The sequence below is a fragment of the Hippocampus bargibanti genome, linkage group LG13, assembly GCF_051943395.1.
Source record: "Hippocampus bargibanti isolate YZ-2025 linkage group LG13, ASM5194339v1, whole genome shotgun sequence".
In the NCBI taxonomy this organism is placed as follows: domain Eukaryota; kingdom Metazoa; phylum Chordata; class Actinopteri; order Syngnathiformes; family Syngnathidae; genus Hippocampus; species Hippocampus bargibanti.
The window spans coordinates 17,830,175-17,850,097 of NC_142746.1; the positions used below are offsets into that span (position 1 = coordinate 17,830,175).

At 38.2% G+C, this 19,923-nt stretch overlaps 2 protein-coding genes across 2 annotated transcripts in view; both read right to left on the bottom strand.

The window, feature by feature from the left end:
* Positions 1-8,810, bottom strand: part of ret (ret proto-oncogene receptor tyrosine kinase) — a 32,274-nt gene extending 23,464 nt beyond the window's left edge. The window contains exons 1-2 of the mRNA XM_089012484.1: positions 8,687-8,810; positions 7,135-7,511 (exon numbers count right to left, since the gene is read on the bottom strand). Of these exons, the coding sequence (XP_088868610.1) occupies positions 7,135-7,210 (76 nt within the window). The 5' untranslated portion in view covers positions 7,211-7,511; positions 8,687-8,810. The remainder of the gene's footprint in view (positions 1-7,134; positions 7,512-8,686) is intronic.
* Positions 8,811-11,626: 2,816 nt separating this feature from the next.
* LOC148889580 (heparan-alpha-glucosaminide N-acetyltransferase) overlaps positions 11,627-19,923 on the bottom strand; it is a 30,499-nt gene continuing 22,202 nt past the window's right edge. The window contains exons 16-18 of the mRNA XM_089012135.1: positions 16,413-16,483; positions 12,611-12,723; positions 11,627-12,501 (exon numbers count right to left, since the gene is read on the bottom strand). Of these exons, the coding sequence (XP_088868261.1) occupies positions 12,320-12,501; positions 12,611-12,723; positions 16,413-16,483 (366 nt within the window). The 3' untranslated portion in view covers positions 11,627-12,319. The remainder of the gene's footprint in view (positions 12,502-12,610; positions 12,724-16,412; positions 16,484-19,923) is intronic.

Below are 19,923 nucleotides of genomic sequence, written 5' to 3' on the forward strand. Positions count from 1 at the left end.
ATGTTCCAAAAAAACAAACAAACGTATTTCTTAAATTATTTGAAGACTTTAAATCGGGGATAGTCAACTTAACAGGTGGAGGGTCCCACAATTTCCTATCCCCATTCTACATTTGCGCCATTTTTTTTTCCTGGGAAAATGTTTTTTGAAGTTGTTTTTATTTATTTATATTTATTTATTTATTTATTTACTTATGTATTTTCTTTTCTTACTTGGATATTTATCTTTTTGTCTATTTATATTATTTATTTGTCTATTTACTGATGTATCTATTTATTTACTTATGTATTTACTTACTTATCTTATCTATTTATCTTTTTATCTTGTTGTCTATTTATTTATTTATTCATTTATTTATTTATTTATTTATCTGTGCAACTATTTATGTATCTAGGTATTTATTCATTTATTTATGTATTTATTTATTTATGTATTTATGTATCTATTTATCTATGTATTTATTCATTTATTTATTCATGTATCTTATGTAACTATTATTTATTTATTATATATTATTTATTTATATATATATTATTTATTTATTATATATTTATTTATTTATATATTTATGTATCTATGTATTTATGCATTTATTTATTTATTCATTGATTTATGTATTTATTTATATATTAATTTACTGATGTAATTATTTATTATTATGATTAGTTATCTATTTATTCAGTTATCTATTTCTTTATTTATGTATCTATGTATGTATCTATTTGTGTATCTATTTATGTGTCTATTTGTGTGTCTATTTATTTTTCTATTCATTCATTCATTATATATTATTTATAATAATAATAATAATACATTTCATTTTTATTATATATATATATATATATATATATATATATATATATATATATATTATATATATATATATATATATATATATATATATATATTATATATATTTATATATATTTATTCAATCATTGATTTATGTATTTATTTAAATATTAATTTACTTACATATTTACTGACGTCATTATTTATTCAGTTATCTATTTCTTCATTTATGTATCTATTTATATATCTATTTATGTATCTATTTATGTGTTTATTTGTGTGTCTATTTCTGTTTCTATTTATGTGTCTATTCATTTATTTATTTACTTATTTATTTATTCATTCATTCGCTAGGTTTATTTATTTGTTTATTTTTAAATTAAGAGTCCAAAACAAAGTGTCCAAGCAACCCACGAGTTAGTTGCCCAACAATGGGAAAAATCTTTGGTCTACATGTGTCCATCAATCCAGGCCATACGCAACCCGTCATTCTTTGTCAGTTCGGCTGAGCTTCAGTTCACCCGTGACCCTAGTGAGGTTAAGTAGTATGGAAACTGATTTGATGAATGGGGGCAATGTGCAATCCAAAATGGTGAACGCTACACTAATGAAATAAGAGTTTACTACTATGTCTCCCATGTGGATCTGCGGTTGTCACACATCCCATGAGGACACAGATGTCCTCCTTTGTTTCTGCTCCTAGTTGTAAATACTATGTCAAACACACTGGCTACCACTGGGGAACTGGAGAATAACTTGTCAGGATCTATATGAAACAAAAGGGCTAAATTCCCAAGGGGCAAAATTTCAATCAACGTAGCCTTGTTCGTCCACCGCAGCAAATTCAATTGTAACCATGCATGAGGAGGAAGCATGACCCACAACTGACTAACGGATCACGCACAGAGCAAAGGAAGTCTCTATACAGTTAGGAAGGGGATGTTAAACCTCCAAACAGGACCAGGAACATTACTTCCTACAGATTCTAGTTAGATGGACATTTTCTTACGTAATCTGGAACGTATTATTATTATTATTATTATTATTATTATTATTATTATTATTATTATTATTATTATTATTATTATTATTATATAAATCGGAATAGAAGGAATCATTTTTAAAACCATTGAATAAGTACATTTGGTAAAAGAAGTCGTTGGTACATTATCACATGAGCATGAATTGAGAAAAGATTAACCTAAGAGAAATAAATAAGAGTATTTACATGTAGAATAAGCAGGAACCAGTGGTGGGATGCCTTCACAATCTGTTCTGCAGGCCCAGGAGCATAAAAAGCAATGGCGATGAAGCAGTTGCTTTAACCTTTCAGAGTTCGAGTTGGCAACCCAAAGCCTGCTAGAAGGCACTGGCAATGTCAGAGTTTTCCCAAATTATAATTGGCTAGTCAAATGATTGGCTCTTCACTAGCCACTAGTGATAAGCACATACTGGCCAGAGCTAGCACACTGTATCTGTAGCGAGCTGCATAAGCAAATATATTGTGTTGGTTTAATAGCGGTTTTGTCAACCCACAATGGCTGAAGGAGGAGAAGAAATGGATTTGGTTGCAGATATACTGTTTTTACTTTGTTACTTCCGGGTAGAGTGAACGCTGGCGCGTGTGGCTGCCGCTGCTCACCCGCAGAAAAAAATATCCTGTGACTGTAAAGTGTCCTTGACAGTTTTGAAAGGGGCTTATGAATGAAATGTATTATTATTATTATTATTATTATTATTATTATTATTATTATTATTATTATTATTATTATTATTATCAGAATCATCTTTATTGCCAAGTATGTAGAACACACAAGGAATTTGTTGGAATTTGTTTGTTTGTTTGTTTGGTTGGTTTGTTTGGAATTTATTATTATTATTATTATTATTTTAAAGCCATTTTCAAGACGGATTTTTCAAGAATAGATGGACATCATTAAGGTTAGGCAGCTTCGAAGCTAGCAAAAGTAGCAAATAATATTGAAATTCTATGAGGTTATCATGAATGCACGTGTTCATAGTAAAAATTGGAACAGTTAAATGACAGTATTTCTTCAGTTTCTTCAAGTCACACATTATTTTGTGGCCAATGACACCCTCTAGTGGACGTGTAGTAAATCACACCACACTCAGACATAGCACTATTGAAGGCCTAAGAGTGACATGCATGGCCTACCACTGGGATGAATGCCCCTTTTTTTATATTTTTCCCAAAATCATTTCTCACTGCACGTTTTCAAATTGCATTCAAAGAAGCGGAGTGACAAGACGAGAGACAGACTGACAAGATTAACGACGGGTCCACATTGCCAACGCAAAACAGAAGCTTGGCCAAACCATGTAATGTAATAAGAAGCTAAATCAAATAGCGGCATGCACCAAATGAGATTGATTAGTATGTTGTCGCTAAAAGAGAAAGATGTTGATAAAAACGATGCTAGCTGGAGGGAAGAAATTACAGAGATGCGGTGGTTGTGGCTGACCGACCCCAGAAATATGGCTGGAGGTTACCACAAGGTTAAGATTACTGAAGGTCAAAGGGGGTCAAAGGTAGGGAAACACAGTACATAAACGGCTCGATGCTTTCATGTGAAAACATCTGGTGCTCTCCTCGCGGAATTGATGGATTACGTTTGTCTGTCCGCTACTAAAAGGATTCCGGGAAAAAAAAGGCTATCCTGAGGTTTGTGTGTTCACAGCTAAGCTTGCAAATGATTCGTTTGCCCTTCATCAATTATTAGTCGGGGAAACTGTTAAGACAAATCATTAGCTTCTAACAATTAAAAAAAAGCGTTTTATGCACTAAAAGTGTTTTCCAACAACAATTTTTAGATCTTTGACCTTCCTAAAGATGTCGGCTGTGGCTGCTATTAGCCACTAAGCGTTAATTGCCCATTTCCTCAGATTCATTAGCTCAAGACAAAAAAAAAACACTTCACCGATCTGTAACACACATGGTTACATGGTTACATGGTGCAACAGGAGGTTTTCAGACAAAACAAGTACAGCAAAATACATTGACGTGATGGAAAGAATGCTACAATGTGCCTTTTTTTTCGATCAGGGCATTCCTTCAGTGACGTCACGTACGGACTTGTCACCACCTCAAAAACATGACTTCCTGAATAATCAGCGCGAGTCTTAAAACGTAAAATATAGCTATATGCGGTGGAATCTTTGTAAAATACGCTCAGTAGAAGTCATTTGAAGACATTTTACAAATTATGGACACAATTTGTCCGGAGACGTCGGTTGTCCTTTAACTCCGACATCATTACATCCGACATCAAAGTTTAGAAATACAGCATTCATTGAGGGTGCGCGTTATACTACGGTGCGCCTTATACACTGGAAAATATCGTAGTTTTCAAATTTGAAGTAAAAAATAATGACTGTTATTGTGATTTACACGGTACTTTAGCGAGCATGATGGAATTTCACAAGTTTGATTTGCTTTCGCGGGCCGAATAAAATGATATGGTGGGCCAGATTTGGCCCCCGGGCCTTGACTTTGAAACCCATTATAGTATATATATATAGCATAGGGTGACCTGCAGCATTTATTTTAGAGTCAATAACAAACATTTTATGTCCCTCAGATGAGTAAGATCATCAAAATACAAATATTAGAACCTCACTTATTCTACATCGGGAGTTTTAACGAGAAATCTGGCATCACGGCATTGTCATGAAGGGCTTGAGCGTACAATGAAATCAATGTGATGCGTCATTTCGGCAACTGATAACAAAAGTAAGCGCTGTGTTCAGACCATATTTTCCCAAAGAAAAACAAATAGGCGCTGTTTGCCTGGAGCTGTGAGCAGCTGCTCCACACCTGCCTACTGCTCACCTCTTTTTCCTCTTTCAGCTCTTTTGTTGCCACAATCAGCCAGGTGAAGCGATAAAATGGGGTGTCTTTCCGTACCCAACTTACTATACTATACTACGATATAACTTACATACCACTTACTTACTATAACTATTACAATCATGCCCTTTACTTTCACAGTCAAACCAAAGCAACAGCCAGCATTTGAAAATAAAACACATTTTAGTGCAGAATTTGTCCAGTAAGCAGAATATGTGATGTAAACAAACATCGGCTAGCTTTTTGTGCCTTTTGAGGACTTCGTAAAGCGGCTGTCGACATTAAAATAAATAATAATAATAATAAGAGGATATTACGCGAGGCAGTGCCACCTGAAAAATGATCAGGAATCAATTTAACAACCCTGAAAGAAGAAAGCTACGGGTGATCTGTTTACTGCGCTCATTCTACTTTTGCCGATACGAACAAGCTATGAAAATTCATATGAGCACGGCCATTTTGTCTTTTGATTGAAATGACGGAAGTGCTCAATCCATTTTTTTCTTTCAATAAGACGACATTGCAATTCCACACAACAGCTTCTATCTACTAAGGCGTTATCATAATGACAATTTAAACTTATGGAAATACTTTTTTTACAAGATAGCTTGCCATTTTTGACCATTGCTCTTAAGCAACAGTTACAAATGCTGGCCCGTCTGATGATCTCCATTTTAATATCTTCAACTATTAATTAATTTCTTCCAAACATGCCTTAAAGGACAAGTTGTGTCCATAATTTGTAAAATGGCTTCAAATGACTTCTACTGAGCATATTTTACAAAGATTCCACCGCGTATAGCTATATTTCACGTTTTAAGACTTGTGCTGAATATTCTGGAAGTGTTTTTTTTGAGTTGGTGACGAGTCCGTACGTGACGTCACTGAAGGAACGCCCCTGACCGAAAAAAAAAAAGGACTCATTGTAGCAGTCCTTCCATCACGTCAATGCTTGTTTGGTCTGAAAATCTCGTGTTGCACCAGAAAGAGACAGAAGAGGGCGTCCAAGCTCCATGTAAGGAATTTATCAGCCTGTGGAAATGGGCTGATTCATTCCTCACAGGAGCTCGGTGGCCATTTTCTGACTCTTTTTGGGTGAGACATTTCCCCCAAATGTTGCCTCAAAATGGCACGGAATAAATTCTTTAATCGATTGCAAACATGTATGCTTTCCTCTTCAGAACTATTTGAATCATATCCATAACTGGATGTGTAACAAGAAAGCATATTCTCCGAATCTGAAGCCATTGTTTTGATTCTCCAGCAATGCAAGACGTCTTGGCGTGACGTCACGAACTAGGGGCGGGACTTTCTGAAAATGCCCAATTCGCAGCTCAATTTTTTTGCAGATTTTTGACACTTTAAGTCATTTTTATTGGTGTTTTGCATTTGAATAAAAATATCATACTGCCTGTTTTGGGTATTTTAGATGCTATGAAACGTTTTTCTCATGTCAGTTAGGAAACAAAAAAAAGTGACGTCGGTTGTCCTTTAAAGGGCCTTATTTACTTTATACAATGGGGCACAATCACTTAAAAAACATTTTTTACCAAAACAAACAGCAAACTGTCCGACACCAGACTGAGGGTGAACCAAAGATTCACGCCCAACCCACCCGAGTGAGACATTTAAGATATTCACTTGTGTACTTTACTCCACAGAATATCCTTTGCACCCCCACAAAGTTAACCACACTCCTCGACTATGAGTCCCATTTTAAATATAGACCCATTTAGGATGACCATGTTGCTACAGTTGGGCTATGGGATTGGGAATGGGATTATGATATTATGATATATGGCTGTATTCACTGGACCGTTACACCGACATGCCATAACTTACATAACATGAGATACACACCATATCTATGTCACCTAACACGCAATAAACTGCTTGAGGTCGGGAAAAAAACATCACTTAATTGCTATATAAAATCTAAAATAACATTTTGTTTCCAGATCAATGTGTGATTGATTGAACCTATTTTAAACATGAAATCCAAAAAACAACACGAAATACTGTACATACACGAAGATGAAGACTAATCAACAAGAAGTGTAATCTAAAAAAGCCGATACAAAAGTGGACTGTATGCATAAATTCCACATATAAAGCCAAAAAATAGACTTCCATAGTGCCCGTTTAGCCTCTACCTTGTACCCAAAACATATTGAATTCAGTTTATAATCTTTCTTTATCACCATTTAGCAGATTTTTGAACAAAATGTATTGCTTTAGAAATTGCTATATATATATATCACTATGTATTGTATTGTATTGTATTGTATTGTATTGTATTGTATTGTATTGTATTACTTCATTGCTCCTAAGGCGAAGAAAGCACTACAGATGAAAACTCACACCAAATAAACAAATGCCTTATTTTTTTCATAAAAAAAGCCCACCTTTCAGCAATAAACTCCCCCCCCCCAATCTTATGGGTATAAAAAAATAAGAATGATGCTGATTCTTACCTCTCAGCAGCATCCACAGTAGCAGCAGCAGCACCGAAGCGCCGTTTCCCCGTGAGAAACCACAAGTTGACCCCATCTTCGCCAACCATAAGTAAAAGTTGATGCATGCAAAATGCAATTGGCACACTCGTACGAACTCTAAAAAAAAAAAAAAAGGGAACAAGGAGAAAGAAAATAGTGCGCCTTGTCCCGTGAATCCAGCTGTGCGGTGCGTGCGCTGTTCAGGCTCCGAGTGGCCGCAGGAGCCGCGAGGCGGACTGGCTGCGCGGGGCGTTGGGGGTGGGGAGGGCGACGGCTTGTCCGTTGGTGGGGTGCAAGCGGCTCTGCCTCATTGCCCGCACGCTGCTTCCGCAGCGGCAGACAGACGTGCTTTGCAGCTATACAGGAAATTTAAGAGCATAAATTTAACAGTGGGTCAGTCATCTCATTAACAACGCCGCAGGGAGGAAATCGGGATCAATAACTATTACATGTGGATATTATTCAAAGTGTAGTGAAAAATGTGCCAAAAGGGTAAATTGTCATACTATCTGCCATTTACTTCTTTTTGTTTTCTTTTCACATCTAAGCTAATGGAAACTGGACATTCAATGTCACATTTGTGAAAATTAAAAATATTGAAATATTGGTGCCATTTGACTGTGATCGTTGGACAGCTCTGGGGGCAATTGTGCTTTTTTTTGCGCTTGCAATGGGCAGCATTTTCACAGCCCTGATTTGTTCAGCGGAAAGGTCGGTGCTGTTGGACAGTCTTGGAATTGTGGCGGCTTGGAATTGAAGCGGATTTACGCAAGGCAGGAGATGTGTGACAGTTTCTTTTAGTCAATGGGTGCTACAGCTTCGAGTTTGCTTTTCAACATTTAGCTTGTAGCAGACGTGCACATTTCACCATGACGCCTCGGATCCACTGGTGAAAATGAGGCTTTGATCTTCTCCTCTTTCATCTACTGCTTCACACAACAAAATTATTGAGTTTTGTTGTTGTTTTTACTTCAAGATGCCACAGAGTGAGGCTGCCTTTACAGCAGCTCCTGTATTTTGTTTGTCTACTTCTTCCTTTCCTTTCCTCTTACTTTCATCACTTTGCTGCTGTGAAATGTAAATTTCTCCACTGCGAGATTAATAAAACCTAATCCAATCCAAGAAGGAATAGACAATGCCCTGTGTATGATTTACAGCCTTGTCACAGATCTGTTGCTTTGAATTTAGCATTCAGTACATAACGGGAGGTCACATGGAACCCTTAGTGGGCAGGCGCTTCCACACTTGGTGGATTTGGAAGAATTTTGTTGGCCTCTGAGGTCACTGCATTCTGCTGAGTGGCTTTTACTTGATGTGCTGATTTCAGGACGATCTCGAAATGCATTAAAACCCTTCAGACGTGACTCGTGTCTCGAAGCATTTAAATGCATCTGTCCAATTGTTAAATGCTTCAGTTTCTCATTGAAATTCAGACCAAGCAATGATAATAACGTCTTTATGATCCATTTTTGTATTGTATGCAACTAGTACAAGACGACATCACACTGTGTCACAAAAGTCAGATAATTACTTGCGGAACGCTGCCTTTAGGCTTGGTGGGGAAACAACGTGGAACCTTTTCCTGCTCTGGAGTGTAAGAGGGAGAAATGTCCGTGACTGGAAAGTGTGGAGTGATGCGGTGCTGCTGCCTGAGGGGGCAAGACACCAGTCAGTCAGTCAGTCACACATTGTTTATTTTTGCTAAGCAATGGCTACGTGTAGCATTGGAAGAAACTCACAAGACGGCGTAGTTCCTCCGGAGCTTCACTTGCATTTAAGAGTTCTCTATTGTTTTTATTTTTGGTAAAACGCATAAAACGGCATAGAATTTCAAACACCAAACAGTCCATTTGTGTAGGATTTCATCACGTGGAATCATAGTCAGAACCCGTTGAGACTCATTAGTATGTTTAATATGTATATTTACAACCAATGTTGAGGATTTATACATCCTGTTCTCACTGTCAAGGGACGTAGAAGAGCATTATGTGATACAGGAGTCGGAGATGGCACATTGGAACATTGGATCTGGGATAAAGTTTCCACATGACAGACTATAGCCGTCTTGAGACATATATATGGAACAAGAATCAATAGGAGAAAGGGTATTGGAGTTTCAGACATGCTATGTCAGACCGCAAACATCTCCAAGAAGCGTTTTATTTAATGCTAGCGTGGCACCACATTCGGCTCCATCTTATTTCATTATTTACCTTCTAAAAAGCCCCAAAGTTCATTAGCATCACATGCTTGTGGTTCATCGTGAAATGCTAAATACTCTTGATTTTTCAACTTCAACCCGGTTGAGAGAAACTGCATTGCCTATTATTTTCTTCCCAGTCGGAATGATTGACAATGTCATGCATTCGCAATGCCCGGAAGAGTAGTTTGGGAATAAGGGCTAATGGACTTGAGTTTTAGTTAAGAACCCAGAGTGTGCTCAATGGAATCGGAAAAAAATGGCAGAACCACGTCGCCATATTTATTATTAAAGCGCTATTGGGGAGGCGCTCATCTCTGCAAGCGCGGTACTTAACGTCAGGCATTCAACTAGGTTGGATTTAACCAGTAACCAGGGGAAAAGATGAGCGACATGACGACCGTGGAGTAGTAAAAATGAACGCTTTTTTAACTCATTCACTGCCACATACGTGCAAAAATGTGTCCACTTCAGTGTCAGGGTTTTTGTCATTGTCACTCGAATTCCAGGACCCGCAGAATATTGAATTTTAGGTCTACATAAACATTCAATACTGTGTTAGAAACCTTAAGACTCTCTTCTTTCATTAGAACAAAACGGGTAATTCCTAAATTATATGGGTCTGGGATTATATGAGCTTGAAATGAGGGCGGGTGTCCAAAATACAATACAATACAATACAATACAATACAATACAATACAATACAATACAATACATATTGGTTTATAGAGCGCTTTGACGACAACTGAAGCTGGAGCAAAGCGTGAACATGGAAAAGCGGGGAATGCTGCCCCCTTGTGGAAAGGGAAAACATTGTATGTTCTACATACTTGGCAATAAAGATGATTCTGATTCTGATTCTGATTGCCAGAGGCCATGGGCAGCGCTTTATCGGCACCCAAAAAGGAAAAAAAGCCAAACCAGAACAAATCAGGGAATGGCACTCTATGTCATATTTTCAATTCTGGAATCAATTTGTGAATGGCAGTGAATGAGTTAAGTACATTGAGAAATATGTATTTTGAGGGAAGACAATCCGTGCAGGACTAAGGCTTACATCAGAAAATAATGGGCAGAACCTGGAAGTTATTTGTTAAGAAAAAAAAAAACATTGCTTGGACAATTGCATGAATCTAACTTTGTGGGAACAATTTAGGGGAAGCTCTTTTTCGGTTCACTCATAAAGGAGGCATGGATGGATGAGCGCCCGGTTTGGAAGAACATGATAGTGGGTCGGTGTTCTGGTGTTCCAACACAGTTCCTCATAGGGAATTGGAGGGTGGGCGGGGACATCAGTACTGGCTTTGTTCGTCTTCCACTGATATATTGCATTTCATTCCCTTCATTTTTCAAAAGGAGGAGCGTGAGCTGTGAGGTGTGGATCCCATTAATGTGAGTTGTGCATCTTGACCCCTATTAAAGTATTGTCATTCACACAGCAGGTGGCACACCCATACAAACGCAGGCGCTCAAAGAAAAAAAAAGAGGAGTGGCCATGGCAACGGACTCGTAATGGCCGCGACCTGGTCTCTGGTGGAATCACTTGGTCTAATTTGTTAAGTACTACCTATTTGATTTAATCACTGGAATTAATTTACAAAATAAGTCACTTACCATTCTTGCACTTAATAGGAGCTGGAATATATGAGAAGGATTCACAATGGAATCGTTTGGAAGAACATGGAACCATGCGTGGTAATTTAAACCCTACATGCCTCACGAGCATCAAGGGATTTTGTTGAATTATACTGAAATATAATATTAAGACATTTTGCTGATGCTGCACTAAATATATCGGTAAAAGGTACTAGGGCGAACTGAGTTTAATCCAGTGGTTCTTAACCTAGGGGTGCGAGAATGCTTCCGAGAGGGTGCGAGGATACCCTGGGGGGAATGCAATTTTTTTTTAGGGAGAATGGTCAGGTAACCGAAAAAAGTGAATCTATCTATCTATCTATCTATCTATCTATCTATCTATCTATCTATCTATCTATCTATCTATCTATCTATCTATCTATCTACATATATACACACATACATACATACATATATATATACATATATATATATATATATATATATATATATATATATATATATATATATATATATATATATATATATATATATATATATATATATATATATATATATATATATATATATATATATATATATATATATATATATATATATATATATATATATATATATATATATATATATATATATATATATATATATATATATATATATATATATATATATGAAAGGTGTATTTTCAAACATTTTGCATTTATAAGGTGCACCGGACTATAAAGCACACTTTCAATGATTGAAAATCGTTTTCCAAATATGATATATATAAATGTACAAGGGTTTTCCAAATCCTGTATAAGGCACACCACAATATAAGGCGCTACAGCAGAGGCTCGGGTGACGCACTACTTCTTCTACAGGGGGAAATGGAGTAATAAAGGGGCTGCTGACTGTAGTTGTGAGACCTGTTGTAGCTTAATATTACTTCACATATAAGGTGCGCTTGAGTATAAGGTGCAGGGTCATCTTTTGAAGAAAATTAAGGCTTTTGGGTGTGCCTTATACACTGGAAAATAAGGTAGTTGTAATTTATTTGTGTTATTTATGATGATGATATCAATATTGCTTTTTATCAATACTGGAAGGGGGTGCGAACAAGGAAAAAAGGCTAAGAGCCACTGGTTTAATCATTTATTCCCAAGTTACTGATGCAAGTCACTATGTGCTGTCAATCAGTCTCGGTCTTTTAATTTTGACAAGCCTTTATCAGACCGTATTTGGACAACAGTGAAATATCAATATATTTATGTACACAAGCTTGCATAAGGGCCATTTTAGACAAGCGTAGTTCAATATTTGACTTGCACAAATGGGAAGAATATTGAGAATTCAACAAACTGTAAACGCAGCGGGGTAAAATAGGTTCAAATTTTGAGGAAGAATTTCTTCCTGTACAACACGAAGGCAATGATTACCCACAATGACGTTCCCCAAAGACTTTGGAAAAGCCACTCCCAGTGGCTTTCCTGGAAACGCATCTCCCAGCTGAACGGGAAGTAGAAACCCAAGAGAGAATGTCCGACATATACCAAAATGGAGTTCATTCCTGAGGACGACATGTTTACATTCATGTACAACCTTGCGTGGGAAATACAAAAAGTATTTTATTTATATTTAAAACCACAATCCTTTGGGCAGGTGGGGGTGTTTGGTACCTGGATATATGAACGGTTGTCCGTTCCACCAGCCCTTAACATCCGTGATAAAGTACATGCCTGCCAGCAAGAGGAAGGAGAGACAGCCCATACACGTCACGTAGGACAATGACCTGACGGAATGACAGCAGTGTGGATTTTAGCAGAATGGGATGAAAAAAATGACTACATCAAGATGGCGTTCATTCCTGAGGAGGACAGCGGTGGAGACATGGATTCAAGTAGTGCTACGTGCTTTGAAGGGAAATGCATTACAGTGATACCTCAGTTTACGAACATTAAATTTGCGAGAATATAATCTTGGCATACGAACTAGTTTTCGGCGGGCGAAACCAAGCCACACAGCGCCACGGTGGCTGGTGGACTAGTTTTCCACACCCACTGTCTTACAGTGCAGACATGGTTTGTTATCGAGTGGAGTACTTTCACCATTATGGGACCGAAAAAGACCCCATCACAGGCTAGTGTTAAGACGAAGAGGACACAAAAGAAAATTACGGTTGAGCAGAAGAAGGAGATCATCGAGACACACGAACGAGGTATGCGTTTGTGTGACTTAGCGTCCCAGTACCAGTATGCTACGTCCACCATTGCTATGTGTGGCTAAGGGTGTTTCTGTGTTCTCTAAGCAATGGTCTCAGGCAACAAAAGAGGTTGAAAAACATCTGTTGATTTGGGTTAATGAAAAGCAGCTAGCAAGGGACAGTGTGACCGAAGGTATTATCGCCGAGAAAGCACGGCAATTTCACTCGGATATCATCAAGAGGCAACTACATCGACTATCACAAAGGAAAATAAAACAACTTTATTATACAGGACAGTTTATTTCTTTAATTACAATCCAATAGCACATTTATTATACATAAAATAAGGTATATTTTGTGTAGTTTTAAGGCTTATTTCGTAGAAAATTATGTTTTATGGGGACATGGGAACGGATTATTCACATTTTTAATGTTATTTTATGGGAAATAAATGTTTGGCAGATGAACTTTTCGCCCGACACACACTTTCTGGGAACCGATTAATTCCGTAAGCTCAGGTATCACTGTATTTATTTATTCACATGAATGCCAAAAAGCCAGAATTTGGTCTGTTGTGGGATAAACCAGCTGCGTCAACAATTTGGGAGCCAAAAGTTGACTTTGATCCAATGAAACACCTTTGGGATGAAGTGAAACAGATATTTCTAAAAGATGATGACAAATGTTCAGGATGGATGGATATCTTGTCGAACGTCTTCCAAGAAGACTGCAAGATTTTATTGCTCCAAAGGGGACAAATGATTTCTTCACATTTGATTTGTAGACTTCAGCCGATTGGGCATGAGGGACCTCAATCAACCCGAGTGAGTGTCTGTTGACAGTGCCAGAACCAAAACGGGATGACCACAGCTCATATCACCGATAATTCCTCTCTAGATGTGTCTTGCAAATACAATTGAGACCACAATATCCAAGTACTTTTGTTCATTTAATGTCTAAAGCAGAAATAGAGGATCCTCCGCTCAGGCCTCTTGCCAGGCAGCCATGTTGCGTCTGTTCCTAAGTGCAAGAATGTTTGACGCAATATCATCTAATGCAAAGTGGCTGCCTCCCAGAATCTCTGAGATGGCTATTTTTCCTTTTTTTTAATCTCATCTGAAGTGGGGCCAAAAAGGACTCTTGGCTGGGAGTTAATTACTGCCCGACATCCCGGCAGGGACTCGTACTCAAGAGTTCAATAACCTATGCATGATGAACTGCCTATAAAAGCCCAGCCGGGCAGGTAATGGCGAGGGATGAGCACAGCCTTTACGGAATGGGGAGGCCTTATGGAACATCAGGAAGAATTTGCTTACACATCAAAGATGAAAACAATATTCTTCCTGCTGCAACATTAACTCATTCACTGCCAAACGATGTGCAAAAAGGTGTCCACTCCAGTGCCAGGGTTTTTGTCATTGTCACTTGAATACCAGGACCCACAGAATATTGAATTTTAGGACTACATCAACAAGTCAATGCAACGTAAGTAAACTTAGACTCTTTTCTTCATCAGAAAAAGAGTTAATTCCTAAATTATATGGGTCTGGAGTTATCTGAGCTTGAAATGGGGGGAACTGTACAAAATACTGTACATTACATACATATTGGTTTATATAGCGCTTTAAAGGACAACCAACACCATATTTTTTGTTTCCTAACTGACATCAGAAAAACGTTTTATAGCATCTAAAATACCCAAAACAGGCAGGCTGATATTTTTAGTCAAATGCAAAACACCAATAAAAATTAGTTAAAGTGTCCCAAAACTACTTCAAAATGACCCCGGAAATGGCGAGTTCCAGAAGGTCCCGCCCCCTTGTTTGTGACGTCACGCCAGGACGTCTTTGCCTTGCTCTAGAATCAAAACAATGGCTTCAGATTCGGAGAATATGCTTTCTTGTTACTCATCCAGTTATGAATATGATTCAAATAGTTCTGAAGAGGAAAGCATAAATGTTTGCAATCGATTAAAGAAGTCCTTCTGCATCAATTCGAGCAGTCAGGACTCCAATGTAGCGTCCCAGAAAATGGCGCCCGAGCTCTGTTGGAAATGGGCAGATTTTCTGCTGCGAATTTATGTCAACTAGTATCAAATAGTAGTCTTGGTGCAACACACGATTCACCATTGCGTTATTTATGTGTTTTCCTTCTAATTTCGCCCTCAACACGAAGTTTTCAGACCAAACAAAGTACCCAAAATGCATTGCGTGTCAGGGGCGTTCCCTCCGTGACGTCACGTCAGGCATCGTCATCAACTCGAAAACAAGACTTCATGAATATTCAGCGCAAGTCTTAAAACGTAAAATATAGCTATATCCCGTGGAATCTTTGTAATATATGCTCAGTAGAAGTCATTTAAAGTGATTTTACAAATTATGGACACAACTTCCTGATTGTTCTTTTTTAGCCGTTCCATTTCTAGTGAGGGATGATCTACAAATCAATAGCAATGTTATGTGTTTACTTCTTTTTCTCTGTTTCTGTCATTCTCACTTCCAGTTTGTGAAGCTGCAGAAAGAAGGAGACAACTATAAATTCGTGAATGGCAGTGAATGAGTTAAGAACTGGCCATTATATCAAAGATGATGTGAAAATGAAAGAAATGCAGTCAATATGAATATATATGACACAACTGTGACTTCATGAGTGCATTCAGTGTTTTTGGGTGGGGGTCTGGTCGGCTGCTGTGCATATCTTGACGTGATCTTTCTTGACGACTCATTTTTCCCTCCTGCCACACTCTCGGATTTCAAGGATGCGGCTTTTATGAGGTCATCCCTAATGAAGCTTTAAAATGGGATTTAGGCCTGCGCTCGGACCGGGGTTAGTTTCTTTTATTTTGATTAGAATGTACAGTGACCTTGGAGACCATCAAAACAATACATGGCCCCCAAATGCTGTGCTTTCGTCTTTTCGCTCCACCAGTCAAATAATCGTTTGGGAACTGGCTGCTCTGCGGTGACGTTGATGCTTTTCCCAGATTCCTGCTTCCATTTCGTGGCGGTGAAACTACGGAGCGAGTGTTTCTGCCAAGATTGCCGGAGGGGGGTGGGAAGGAGGGGGAGATCCGATTTTGCAGGTCGTAAGGAAGACGGATCATTTTAGAAGGATGCATATGGCACTCCACTTCACAGTTCGGACAATTATTGACAATCCAGGTTGTCATTAGAAAAAAAACCTAAAGCCGTCTTTTAGTCTCTGTTATTCGGAAAACACATCCTTTACCCTTTTTGTGACGAAGGTAGCTGGATTTGAGAGGGTCAGGAAGCACTTACCAAAGGTTTTTATTGACAGGTATAAATCCTTCGTCTCGCGTGCACTTTGAAAGGAGGGCTGCCGAGATTCCCTATGGAGGGAAATGAAACAGATTTCAAATCGATGAAGAGGAATAAAGTGAGATGCGCTAAAACACCGGGCGACAGAAATTAGCTAAATCCAGTAGATGAGAGCATCAAGATCAATTCTCTCACAACAGATGGAAGCAAAAACGGTTTGATCAGCTCTCCATTGATGTTTCTTCAAGTTAACCTCATACAGTGATACCTCGGTTTACAAACCCCTTGGCTTACGAACTTTTCGGTTTACAAACGTTAAATTTATGAACATTCTACCTTGACATACGAACTTTACCTTGGCATACGAACTTTTTTCTAAATGAGTGATGTGTCATTCACGAACGAGCCCGTTCTTCTAACAACAAAACGGCAGCCGACTATTTTTGTCCTCTATTCCCCTCCCCCAGTCTTCGGTTAAAGCCACGTGATTGGTCAAGAACGCAGTAGTGAGGCGAGGTGGTTTAAACATTAAAGAGAAAGGCAGACGACAGTAACAGAGTTTCAACTTTGATAGTTCAAAGGCAGAGTGTGGACTGCAAGGTTAAAATATCCCATCAATCAGGCGCCGCAAACAACCCGCACAAGTCATCTGTACACTGGATACAAAAAGCTATCAACCCAGCTAAACAGAATACAATTGATGAGGAACTAGATAAAATTATCACAGAGAAAGCACCTACAAGGGATCATTCCTCAAGATGGTGAAAGAAGAAGGTTATGTTCCTCATCAAGTGTTTAATGCTGATGAAACCGGCCACTCCATTCCATCAAGCCATCAACGACCATCACAAAGGTAAATAAAACGATTTTATTGCACAGTACAGTTTATTTCTTTAATTATAATACCATAGCACATTTATTATACATAAAATAAGGTATATGTTGTGTAGTTTTAAGGCTTAGAAAATTAGAAAGTAGAAAATTATGTTTTATGGGGACCTGGGAACAGATTATTCTCATTTTAATGGTTTCCTATGGGAAATTAATTTTTGGGATACACACTTTTCGCCTTACACACTCTGTCTGGGAACCAATTAAGCACAATCAAATAAATCTAGCATCCATAACAGCCGAAGCGGGTTTAATCTGTGCCCATTTAGATATGATTTAGATTTTTGAAGAAACATTTTACATGCCGGGAGTGGATGGAGGACTAGGGGGGGGGGGGGGGCATCATAGTCAGGGCTTGTTGGGTGGATATCCATCATCCATGTTTAGATGACAGAATCGATGGTGTGGAAATAGCCTAGTCGGGACTGAATTTAGCCTCCAGGCTATCCAGGCTGCAGGATGCGGGATGAGGCTGGTTATGTGGGCCAATCGCTCAATTTCAATCTCTCACTTCTGGAGTCTGATCGTTGGGATTTAATTAACATGGCTTCTTGTTGTTCTTCCTCTTTTTTTTTTTTGGGGGGGGGGGGGGTCTCGTCTGCCCCCTGAATAGCAATCTGCCACAGGAATCAGACGCAACCCTGCCGTGATGGAAAACGGGTTTACGTTTTGTGGTTTTATGGAAAAGTATCGCGGTTTTGCCGTTGGCCTCTTGCAAGAATGAACACGGTGACCCGCTAATGTTTAAAACATCTTTGCTTCCTTTTTCCACACAATAGTGGTCGTTTCCAGAGCAGGTTGCTAAAAACTGTGAATAAACTCCAGCAAAATATTTCAATTTATTTGTTTGCCTGGATCCCCCACATCTCTCCATCAATAAACAACGCAAGAGACCGCCAGCATCATTATGTCAAGTAGCATCCGTATCATTAACAGCTCCACTGCGGTTGTGCCGGGAACCATAAAAGTCACATTTTTATTAATCTGGTTATGTGTTACTTTATCACTTGGTGCCACGGGGAGGAACTAAATGGTTCTAATCTGTCTCACTTCCCCTCCAGTCAACATGTTACGTTCATAAAAGGTCGGGAATATTCACCACTGGGAGATATAATGTAGACAGAGAATTTAATGACAAATTTTCAATTATCATGATGGAATTTCTGATGCTTTTCTTCTATGGTAAACAGAATTTGCAGATAAAACGCTAAAAGCAAATTGACTTTTTATAGTATGGAATTTTCTTTGTGAAATGATTACAGTTTTTTTTATTATTATTACTTCTCGTGTCCCTGTTTTTGAATATCAGTGCCATTTGACTGTCAAAGCATGACTGAGAAAGCATGGCAACTTCACTCGGATATCATTAAGAGGCAAGTACATCAACGACCATCACAAAGGTAAATAAAACGACTTTATTATACATTATAGTTTATTTCTTTAATTACAACACAATAGCACATTTATTATACATAAAATAAGGCATATTTTGTGTAGTTTTAAGGCCTATTTAGTAGAAAGTTATGTTTTATGGGGACCTGGGGAACGGATTATTCTCATTTTAATGGTTTCTTATGGGAAATAAATGTTCGGCAAACGAACTTTTTGCCTTACACACACTTTCTGGGAACCAATTAAGTTAGTGAGCTGAGGTATCATTGTATTTCATAATAAAGAAACCCAGTTTACTTGCGTTGATTCATTTCTCAAATCTCTGAGAAGCCAGGAAGTTGACTTTCACAAGGTTCTAAAAACATGATATCAGTTGCTCTCTTTGTTATGACAAGTATTCAAATTCATTGGTCGGGTCTCCGATATTACAGTATTGAATTTGTCGACAGTATGTAAAATACTGGGCAAAGCTTAAAGAGTGAGCATGCTTGAATTTCAGGAGCATCGGACGAATAAAAGTTGTGTTTTTGTCTGTTTGCACTGTTCAACAGCACAGTTGATTTTTAAAGGCAGTGATGCAGGCAGCTCAACCGACTCCATCATCACTTCAAGTCACATGACTCCCACTTGAGGACGTTTGCCTCTACGTAGCGCGCCGCTTGTTCTTAACCTCATTTTTAAAATGACACAGAGTACTTTTGCAGGAGCTCACTAATTAGAAAAATACCAGCCAAATACATTGATGCTTCCTACGTGGATAACTGTCACTCTAGTTAGTATGAGGGGACAAACAGCCCGGTGATACGTTTTGAGATGCAAAACAGGCCATGTCATATAACCTTCGCTTTTCCCTGTGGGACGTATTCCCATTCACAGTGAAACAGAGGCCAGCGTTCCTGTTTTTTTTTGCCCCTTTTGTGTTTGGAGACCACCCAGAATGCAGTAAAACTCCAAAAACAAATATAAAGTAGAAGCTACAATGTTATGATTTGTATTTTTTTTAATGGCGCTAAGCTGTCTCTAGTGTACCAGTTGATGATGACTGCCCATGTCTTTTGTCCGCAAATATTTGCAGAGACTTAGCATGCAGGTGAGCAACCTTGCTCTGCAGCAGACGCTGGACAGTTCGATGTCAACAACATTAAAAAAAAATGCCTTGAAAAACTAAATCATTAAATAATAATGTTCCCTTATTCATTTAACAATGTGTTTATAAATTTAGATTAAC